The sequence below is a fragment of the Terrapene carolina genome, unplaced genomic scaffold (genome assembly GCF_002925995.2).
Source record: "Terrapene carolina triunguis isolate 2854851 unplaced genomic scaffold, T_m_triunguis-2.0 Scaffold68, whole genome shotgun sequence".
Lineage (NCBI taxonomy): Eukaryota > Metazoa > Chordata > Testudines > Emydidae > Terrapene > Terrapene triunguis.
In genome coordinates, this window is record NW_020664419.1 from 36,824,273 (window position 1) to 36,835,125 (window position 10,853).

Sequence of the window (10,853 nt, forward strand, 5' to 3'; positions counted from 1 at the left end):
TATAATTGTAATGTGTCTATAAACTCACACACACACACACACACACTATACAGCTGCCAATTGTGGAGGCAGGCACCCACAGCTGCAACCAGTAGAGAAAACAAAGCCTGCTATAAAGGGGAGAGTACAGAGCCAGAAGGGGAGGTCGAAAGCCCTGGGATAGCAAAGGGGTGACAGTCCTGTGCCAGGCTGCCTTCAAGAAAAAGTAAGGAGATGGCAAGTCCTAAAATTGAAGGACTGATAGACCTAATTGAAGGTGAGGGTCCAGGAACTGACCTGACTGAGAAGCAAAGTAAGGTGGGTCAGTCAGAAGAAGCTGAGACCCCTCAAGAGACCACCCCAAGAGACCATAACAATAATATATAATGGACTCTCAAAGCATGGGTGCCATCAGCTTAAAAACCAACCTGGTCAAAGAAATAGTTTAAAACAAACAAAAAACCTGATTTAAAAAAAAATTCAAAATTTTGATGGAATTTTGAATGCTTTGAAAATCAAAAAATCCCCAACCAGCTCTAATCTTGTTTTTTAAAACTGAAGTGTTTCAAACAAAATTTCTGATGGAGGGTTTTATCAACATTGAAATTTTTTGAGAAAACACTTTGTTGAGAAATCAAAAGTCAAAATCTTTGACAAGCTCAATCTGAAAAATAGTAGCAAGCCAACTGAGAATTGCTGAATATGTATTTCCCACTTTCTCAATCACTTCTCCATCTCTCCCTGTTCTCCTGATCAAATACTGGGGCAATGGCAAAAAGTTCATCCTCTCCTTCCTTTTACCATCAGCACCCTCTGTGTTCTTTACCCTTCCACTCTTCTTCCTCCTTTGTAACCTACTATGTTCAGCTCCCCGTCTTCTCGTCTTGCCTGGCTCCTATATAATTATCTTCTCCCACTGCTCCAGTCACATTACTTAACTTCCTGACTCCCTTTGCTAACTTCCTGTCTTTTACCACATCCAAATTCAAGTTCATCCCCTCTCTTTTAAAGCTCTTCCTTGAACTGTTGCACTGTATCTGTTAGAAAGTAAACACTCTGATGCAGGGGCCTTTGTTTTATTCTGTGGTTAATAAAACACTCTGTACTTACTATGCTAATGTTTATTAACTATAATTACAATAAGTATTATAATGTAATCAAGCTGCAATTATAATATTTTGTTACACAATATAAACAAATAAGTCGTTCTTTCAAAAGGTTGTTTCTTTGTATTTGAACAAGTTATTCAGTTCATTCATGCGCTTGTATTATTGTAGCAAGTAAGCATTTGTAGGTATGTGTCCCTGGAAATCTGTTATTTCTCATTATCTTTACCATCTGGCAGGCTGAAGCTATTCATGTGAACCCACTTTATATTTTGATACCGACTACACTGTGTACTTCATTTGCATTCCTGCTTCCCGTATCAAATCCACCCAATGCCATTGTATTTTCATATGGTCATTTGAATGTTATTGACATGGTGAGTTATTAACAAAACTTCCATAACATCTAGTGTTACTCTCTGATAATCACACTAATGCTAATGTCTGATTTTGCCATTTTGGAAATTTTCTTCAGAATTGCTTAGTTTTTCTGATACCAACTTTTGATTTTTATTATTACTCTAGGTGAAAGCTGGCTTGGGTGTTAATATCATCGGAGTTGCTGTAGTTATGCTTGCTGTCACAACATGGGCAGTGCCCCTGTTTGATCTTCAAACATATCCAAGTTGGGCACCAGATCTTTCCACTGTGAATAACACAGGGCCATAAAAACTAACTGGCAAGGTTTTTGTGGGGTTTTTTACTATTATTTGGTGAGTTAGTAGAAATGCAAAATACACCACAATAATAATAGTGATCCATGTTACTTTGAAGTCCATATTTCCCAGTCCCAGGGATTGATGATCTGCTGATCCTAATCAGGAATAATGTTATCCAAATATGGACTTTGCAAACACCATCAAGCTTGAATGTGTTTCTTATCCAGGTCATCTTATTCAGATTTTACTTGTACATGTTGTTGAGTACCATCTGTGAATGTGCACATTCTTTATGAATGACAATTTGGCCCTGTTCTTAGGGTCCTAAAATAACAGGAGCTATCTATTTTAACATTTTAAATAATGTAGGAACATTTGCTGCTGGTCTGTAGAACACACTGTATTTTTGGTTGTTGGGTTTGTTTTTTTTCAAGTCATAAAATTTTAGATGATGATGATGATGATTACAAATGAAAGGTCAGGTTGGGGATTGTCTGAACAATCCATTCACTGCCCTGTCCATAAATCTGATCTTGTAGGAAAAGTACAATCTGTGGAGAGCTGCCTGGGTATTTATACTACCGCTTTTCTGTCAACGTTTCTCTGGCCATCCCCTCACTATCTGCAGGGAAAATCATTTAGACCCCAGTTCAGGAAAGCAATTAAGCATTTATTTAAATCTATCCAGGACTGTACTTAAGCCAGGGGTTCTCACAACAAATTTTTTGGTGGCCTCAGAGTGTGGCCACCAACTCTTGCTGGTGGCCGCACTGACACTTTTTCCTAACATACTTAATTAACTTTAGGAAAAACAAATAAATATGCATGTATACACATCCAGATCATTGTAATTTATTTATGTAGGATTTTTTTGCAGACTCAATGCAAATAATGCTGTGAAAAGTGATATTTGTGTGTTTGTTAATATCACTTTTCACAGCAAGTCCTGGCAAGGTAAGACCTGAATGGAGGGGTTGGGGGTGAGGCAGCAGAGGCCGGGGCAATGGATGGGGGGCTCTACCACTGCATGGTTGGAGGTGTGGCTCGGCACCTGGGGCTGGGGGTCAGCACCCTGGCCCAGCACCCACTGGAGCCCAGGGTCATTGCCCACAGTTGCGTGGCCAGGGCCAGGAATTGGCACCCAGGGCTGGGGATTAGCACCCACTGTCATGCAGCCGGGGGTTGGCACCCGGAGCCAGCACCTGCTGCTGTGCGACTGGGCTGAGGGTCAGCACCCAGGGTCGGTGCCTGGGGTCCGTGCCCGCTGCTGCACAGACGGGGCTAGGAGTCAGTGTCCTGGGCCAGCACCCACTGGAGCCAGCGCTGCGCAACTGGGACTAGAGGTCGACATCCAGGGCCAGCATCTACCGGAGCCTTGGGTTGGTGTCCACAGCTGCGTGACTGGGGCTGGGGATCTGCACACGGGGCTGGTGCCTGGGGCTGGGGATCGGTGCCCATGGCCAGCACCTGCCGGAACCCAGGGTCAACATCCAGGAGCAGTGCCCGGGGTCAGCGGCCAGGACTGCGGGTCAGAGCACGTGGCCAGGGTTTGACTGCCAACAGGTTTGGGACTGGCACTTGGGGTCTGCACCTGCTGTCGAACGGCCAGAGCTAAAGGTCAGCATCCAGAGCTAGCACCTGCCAGAGCCCAAGACCAGCACCGGGGATCTGCACCCAGGACCGGCAGCTGCTGGAGCTCAGGGTCAGCCCCTGGGGCTGGCACCCAGAGTAGGGTGAATCTGTGACTTAAGCATTTGCTTAAAGTTAAGGACACTTTAGAGTTGTCCTGGATAGAGATGCTCTCCTGAATTGGAGCCTATAAGAGTGAAGAATAAACTATCAGAATAATTCTCTGCTCAGGACCTGTCAAAACAATAGATGCATTCTTTAGATTAATACACAGTATACAGTCCTGGTGAGTTAAAATTCAACTCTCTTTAACAAGTTGATATCCCCTTCAGAATAGGTACAATTTTAAGCTTCCTAGACTGTATTAATGTTAGAAATATTTTAAAAAGTCCATGTGACTGAAGAGGAAGTTTGCAGTTAAAGCTGTTTAGAGATCATTTACATTGTTATAATGTGTTTTGCAGATTAAGAGCTATAACATTCGCCTCTTAGTGTGTTATAGTAGTTAGTGAGTTATGTGTACCATCATCCAAGTGTTAGACAGACTCAAGTCTGCATACTTGAGATCCGGTTCACCCTCGGGGCTGCCTTACAAACAGTAAACCCTAGTGGGATGGGACAATAGGAGTGTTTTTCCCCCTGGGGAACCTCACAAAAATAAGATTGGTGTTTCTTCAGGCAATCCCAGGGAACAAAATTTTACAAAGATATTTTCTTGGCAAGTTTAAAGAAAGGGGGCATATTGTCTTCTGCCATGGAGAACATGAAGTAAGCAAACCTCTTGTGCCTTTGCCACAATGAATGTGACATCCTTAGTTATCCATGGTTTGCAATCCCAAGGATAGCTATTGTCTTACCAAGGCAATTCCTTATTGTCTAAGAGTCACACCCAGTGTTTTGATTTTGATACAGCAGAACTGATTGAAATTGTCATCTTGAATATGGCATTGTGGCCCACCAAGTTTGTTGGTCCCAGCATGCAATACTCTATCAAATCAGAATGGAGCTCCTTGCATGCTTGGATACCTGTATTCTCTCCATCTTTGTTAAAGAAAATGCTGACTGGTTACAGCCCCTTAACAGTTAATACCACTGTTTCATTATAAAACTGGTGTTTAGTTTGTACAGTAGAACTATCAGTTAGCTTTACTGCTGTTTTATTTAGAGGCTTTTAATGATCCCATTGACAGCATAAAAAAAAATCCAAGTAAACTAGAGACAAGTTTAAACATTTCAAGAAAGGATGCACTCTTAAAAGTTATTTTTACCAATAGATTGCATTTGAAGTGAATAGTTTGCAGGGGACAGGAGGGGGGAGTGAGAGTTGTACAGAAAATATAAACTGCAGTGATTTGTTCTGTCTATTTTTGGATATTTTAAAGCATGTAGCAGGGGACACTTCCCAATGCCTCCTGACATGCATTCCTCCTACCCTACCATGTTCTGGCTCTGGCTTGAAAGGGCCTTCAAAGAGTCCATGTTCTTTATGATTAGGCTTGGAAGGGTTAGATTTTTACTGGCAAATGTCAGTAAATATTGATTTCACTGTACACACACAAAATGAAGAAAAAATATTTCCATCAATGATGATTGAAATTTACAGATAGCGAAGTAACAAAAATGCTGCTTGAGAACTTATTAGTTTGATTTAAAGATATTTACCTTGTATATTTTGTCATGTGATGTCGACAATTTGTGTGTTAATGGTTATAAAGCTTTAACTTTTTGAATCTCAACATCTACTGTCATTAATTGTCTGAACCCCCTATTTTCTGATACCCCTATAATTTCCCGCAGGTGTGAAAATTTAAATAACTTAACTTAAATAAAAAAAACCTTAAAACCCATAATTTTGAGCAATTGAAAATTTAAATTGAAAAAATGCTTACAAATTAAGATTTATGTCAAAATTATAAAAAAATAAAAATCAAATTCTGCCAAACTTATTTAATATAAGGTGTTTGTCTACATGATTACTAACGATGAGGGAATATCATACTTTGGATGATATGGAGGAGGTATTGGGTGCATTACAAAATATAGTCCTTATTTAAACTTATAAAAATAGTAATATTTGCTATAAATTTTATATTACTGTTTTCAAAATGAAATACAATGCTGTGAGTTGATTTTTATTCTTAGCAATATTTTAATTATGATATTACATGATAGTAGTGACAGCTAAAATGAGCACAATTTTCATTAAAAGAATGTTATCCTTTCATGAGTAAAGGAGTGGGTGGTTGAGTGAATGTGGGATTCCTGTGACTGAACCACTGTTAAACTTTTTAAAAAAAACTAAGACAATTCCCAAACAAAACAGCTTTGTTAACGTGGAACTAAAATTGTTCAGACATAACTTTTTTGAAAAAGCTTTTAAAGAATATTTCAGTTAAAATATATCAGCGTATGTTCAATGTGCTCAGCCATTTGATGGTGTCATCATCAGCCAGGTGGAGAGCTGGTAGCCCGCTGTTGAAATAAGTTAGTGGGCACTCATCAAGGATATGCAACATAGTCTGAAATTGATCATACAGCAAAGGGCTGTATGTGTGGCAGGAGAAGAAGAGTGCAGTGGGCCTAGTCCACTCAACTAAATGAATATATCCTGCCTGCTGGGGGTAAATACTGGGGATTCCCTGCTGCCATCCCTGAGGTGGGAAAGGGGATGCCTGCTGATGCAGCTCCTGAGAGGAGGAACCCTGTTGCCACTGCTGGGAGAGAAGAAGGAGGGCCCATGCTGGTGTCCCAGCAAGTCAGGAGAGGAGGGGGACATGGAAAAAGGCCAGAACTATGGGGGAGGAGTTACAACGTGACTAGGTTTCCAGGATTGTCTAAATTCAGTCCTGGATGAGACATCAAGTGAGTAAGGCAAGTAGCATTTCATTTGTTAAGGGCAATGAATAAATTTTAGAGCCATGAGAACCTTACAAGTTTTTAACCATTGTTTCTGAATATCTGTGGGGGCAAATCCAAACCATTTCCAAATCTATTGAGAAACAAGAAAAAAATGGAAGAGATGCAATTCATCAAAGTCATTAATCCTAAATAAATGACTAAAAAAAACCAACAGAGAGTCCTGTGGCACCTTTAAGACTAACAGATGTATTGGAGCATAAGCTTTTGTGGGTGAATGCATCCGACGAAGTGGGCATTCACCCACGAAAGCTTATGCTCCAATACATCTGTTAGTCTTAAAGGTGCCACAGGACTCTGTTACTTTTTACAGATCCAGACTAACACGGCTACCCCTCTGATACTTAAAAAAACCAAGACTTTCCTAATCTTGGTGGTTTTTGTTTTCACTGGGGATAAAACTAACTCCATGCACATCAGGCTTTGTGTGGGTGAAATCCAGCCCACAGCCTTCAGCCCAGAGCCAGATTGTGGAGCTCTTGCACAGCCTTTCTAGTCTATAGGCCTCTCTGTCATCACTTGTAACTAGAGCTGCTTGAAATTTTTCACATTAAAGGCTTTTCTGCAGACAATCTTTTAAAGTCACATTTTTTGTGAAAATTGTCAGCCTTGAAATTTTCCATTTTTCCTGAAGTTTGAGACATTAACACATTTTTAAAAAATCAAAATGTATATAAAAATTATTGAATATTTGTTTGATAAGGATTCTAAACAGAATTTTGATTTTAAAAAGCCATAAGAATGTCAAGGAAACTTTCACAAAACTCCAAAAATGAGTGCATTTGAAATCCTGTGAAACAGAAAGTTTAGAAATCTCCCACAAAACTGTTTCTCTTTTTTGACCACTTCTGCCCATAACATAATCTCCCAGTTCCACTTATGCAGGGTTGGCACAAAGACTGCTTTTAAAAGTGTTTGATTACACAACTTAGCACCTGTCACAATTTTTGTGTTTGATATTAGCAGGGGGTGAAAAACAGTATTGTTCCAAATGGCATAAAACCTACTTTAGCAGTAATTTGGATGTTACAATTCTAACCTTGGACCTAAGTAACAAGTGGGGAATAGTTGTGTTCCTTAAACTCTCTCCTTCCCTGCTTAGCACAACGTTAATATGGCTGCCACGTCTCCTTTCATTATGATATCCCCTGGCAGCCATTATGAATAGTACCTGCCAACAAAAGCACTCAGCGTTCAAATGAGTAATGTGAATGGTTACTTTGTATTCAACAATAAGAAAGTGGAATGGACAAGGTACATCAACTATCTGCTCAAAGAGGACAGGTATTTTAGCCCAACTTCAGTAGGGTGGCCTGTCATGCTGTACAATCTGTACTGGTATGTCATTGGGCCCAGACCTGCAAGCTCCTAAGCATTTTTTGCTTAAGTCAATGGGAACTGAAGGCAGGTAGAGAATCTTAGAGGACCAGGGTGAGGTTTAGTAAGTCAATGAAGTGGTTCAAAAGACATTGAAGAGATGAAGTAATTCAGCCTCCAAAGTTAACTTCTGTTCCTCCAGCAATCAAGAAACAACGAAGGGTAAAATGTTCAGAAGGTCTTGCATGACTTTGGAGCCTAAGTCCCATTTCAGAAAGTGACATAAAAACGTACTTAAACAGGCAGTGGGTGAGAGAGAGAGAGAGAATGACTATAGTCTAGTGGCTTGTGTACTCGCCTAGAAACCCCAGGCCCTGTTCCAATAGGTATGTAATTATTTTATACAAAGTGGAACAGCTTCAAGAGGAGAGGTAGTGACCCACCCTGGAATACACATAGCCCAGTGGTTAGGGCACTCACCTGGGAAATCTGGCTTCAAGTCCCTGCTTCACATCAGGTAGAGGGAGAATTTGAACCCTGGTCTCCCACATCCTGGGTGAGTGCTCAACCCATTGGGCAAAAGGGAGTGGCCTCTGGATTTTCTGTGAAAAAGGCCTGACCTGGCTTGAACTCCAGAAGAGTATTCATACCCATGAATCCTCAGCACAAGGAGTTGCCTAACTCCCTTTGATGGGCAGAGCCTAAGCCCCACCCTTCTCCTCATTATTTCCTACTGACAAGTTTAGGTGGCTCCCCACTCAGCATGCTGGTTTCTGTGAATCCCCTTCTCATGCACCTAACTTTCCCCATGCATTATACAGGGAGCTTGGATGCCTAACTCAGGGCTGTGGACTCCAGTAGGTAGCAGGGACCTTCTACTTAAGCATTGCAACACTGAGTCTAAGGGCTTATCTCCACAAACATTTAGTTAGCAGCAAGTTGGGATGTGAATCTACCCTGCACTATCCTGCATGCACTAACTGTCCACGTGGCCCCTGCTGACACACATTAACAGTTTGTTAATGTGCTTTGATTAGTCCCATTTCAATGAGGACTAGATCAAAGTGCATTAACAAACAGTTCATGTGCATCACCAGGGCTAAATGGACAGTTAGTCTGTGCCAAGCTACTGCAGGGTAGATTCATAACCCATCTTGCCTCAAACTGTTCATGTAGACAAGCCATACATCCCCTTTGTAGATCTAGCCCTTAGAAGCTTAAGCCTAACTGAAAATCAATAGGACTGAGGCTCTGAAGTGGGAAATTAGGCTTCCAAATCAATTAGGTGCTTTTGAAAATGTGACCCTAAATCACAAGTTGGTCTCTGTATTTTTATTTACCATTCTTTTTCTATGGATTGTGGCCATATGGCTAAGCTTGTTACTTTGCTTTGCCTGGCTTCCTTTCCTTTAGGTCATCTGCACTGGAGGAATTTTGCTGAAGTGAAAGCAAAGAGCATGCATTTACTAAGCATGGCTATATGTTCACTTCACGCGTTTCTGCTTCAGAATGCACCTCTTTATTGTAACGTTTATCTGAGAGAGTACAGAGGACGCCCTTTGAATAGCTGAGCAGAAACTAAAAGGTAATCCACCTAAAATGCAATAACGTGGTAATTTTGTGTATTTTATTTCTGAAGAATTTCCATATTTATGCTTGCTTTGTGAGCTTTAATAGAGCTTGATGAAGTGCCCACACTCTCCACGAGGCAGGCAACAGCATCTAAATTATTTAAGAGAGCATCCACAGCATTATAATGACTACTAACCCATCTCCGGGAATAAAGGTCAGCAAATATATTAGGGTCTTTGTTCATTGCTACTGACATTTTCCAGTGCCTTCCCCACAGCTTTTTGAAAAAGAGAAACAGAGTAAAATGCAAACACTGATTTAATGACAATCACTGCCCCAATTTCATGCTTAGAGTTGCTTACTGATAGTCAAGAATAGTCGGCTCTAAATGATAAGAATGTAATGAAGACTGGTAAACTGGAGAAAGATGGTTTTTAATTTTTTTTTTAATTTGTCATGGCATTATCTAATCACACTATGCAATTAAAATATGTAACAATGTTCAGTTAGCCATTAATACATTAAACTCCAGAAACTACTTATTGAACTATTGGCCAGCTCACACAAACAAATAAAAAACACCTCATATAATAAAATGGCACCAGCTGTTTGGGAAGAGAGAGAAGGAAACATGGGGTTCTCTTCTCTACCCTGTCACTGATTCACTGTGTAAGTCTTGAGGGAAACTCAGTCTGATCCTGCTGCCTCTGATGACAATGGCAAAACTCCCACTTACTTTCTTCAAAGATGATCCTGGAGAATAACAGAAAAAGTTACTAAGTATTATTAGTGTTAGAATTCATATCTTCATGTTGGTACTGGAAAAAGGAAATCCAGGAGAAAATTATAAATTTCTGGGATTTATAAAGACTTTAGGCAGGTGCCTGAAACCTTCATTGCAAACATTTGTTGAAGTTAGTAACATATGTTTAATATAAATTCTTGGCTTCTGGCACAGTGCAAGTCATTAGTAGAGCTGAGCAAATAATTGATTTTGGTTCAGGGGCCAAACAGAAAATTAAAAACTATGGTCTGGTTCATTCAAATTGAAACATTTTCATATAATCAAAAAAAAAAAAAAAAAAACAGAAAAAACTATTTCTCAGTTGACTGAAAAAAAATTAATTGTTTTTTTTCAGTTCAGCCTCTTTGAAAAAGTGAAAAACACCCAATTGTCCAAGTTTGAAATTGAAATGCCATTTCAAGCCAAAAAGTCAAAGCAAAACATTTCAAAATGAAAAAATTGAAATGAAATGTTTTGAACTGGCTGAAACAAAGTGTTTTGACTCTTTTGAACATTTTTCCTATTGCAACTATTTGCCAGATTCAGGAGTTTTGTCCCCCCCCCCCATGCATTTTTGGCAAAAAAATAAAATAAATGCAATTTGTAGGGAAAAAAATTACCTAACTGTAGTCATTAGGTCACACCAGCCTCCAAATATGGTGAAGCATTCACTTTACCCACAATGAAATGCAGCCAAAGCCCAGATGGAACATGGCAGCTTCTTACCAGCAAAGAGTAACACTTACATAATTAACTAAAGCAGAAAGAAGAATACCATAACCATTTGAAAATGCAGTGAGACTGTTGGTGGGCAGAGGGTAATTATTATGGGGGGGAGGGATAACTCAGTGGTTTGAGCATTGGCCTGCTAAACCCAGGGTTGTGAGTTCA

The 10,853-nt window shown here is 40.1% G+C and overlaps 1 protein-coding gene across 1 annotated transcript in view; it reads left to right on the plus strand.

Annotated features, from left to right (window-relative positions):
- SLC13A1 (solute carrier family 13 member 1) overlaps positions 1-1,754 on the plus strand; it is a 43,921-nt gene extending 42,167 nt beyond the window's left edge. Inside the window, exons 14-15 of the mRNA XM_024219622.1 lie at positions 1,325-1,462; positions 1,611-1,754. Of these exons, the coding sequence (XP_024075390.1) occupies positions 1,325-1,462; positions 1,611-1,754 (282 nt within the window). The remainder of the gene's footprint in view (positions 1-1,324; positions 1,463-1,610) is intronic.
- The last annotated feature ends 9,099 nt before the right edge of the window (positions 1,755-10,853 follow it).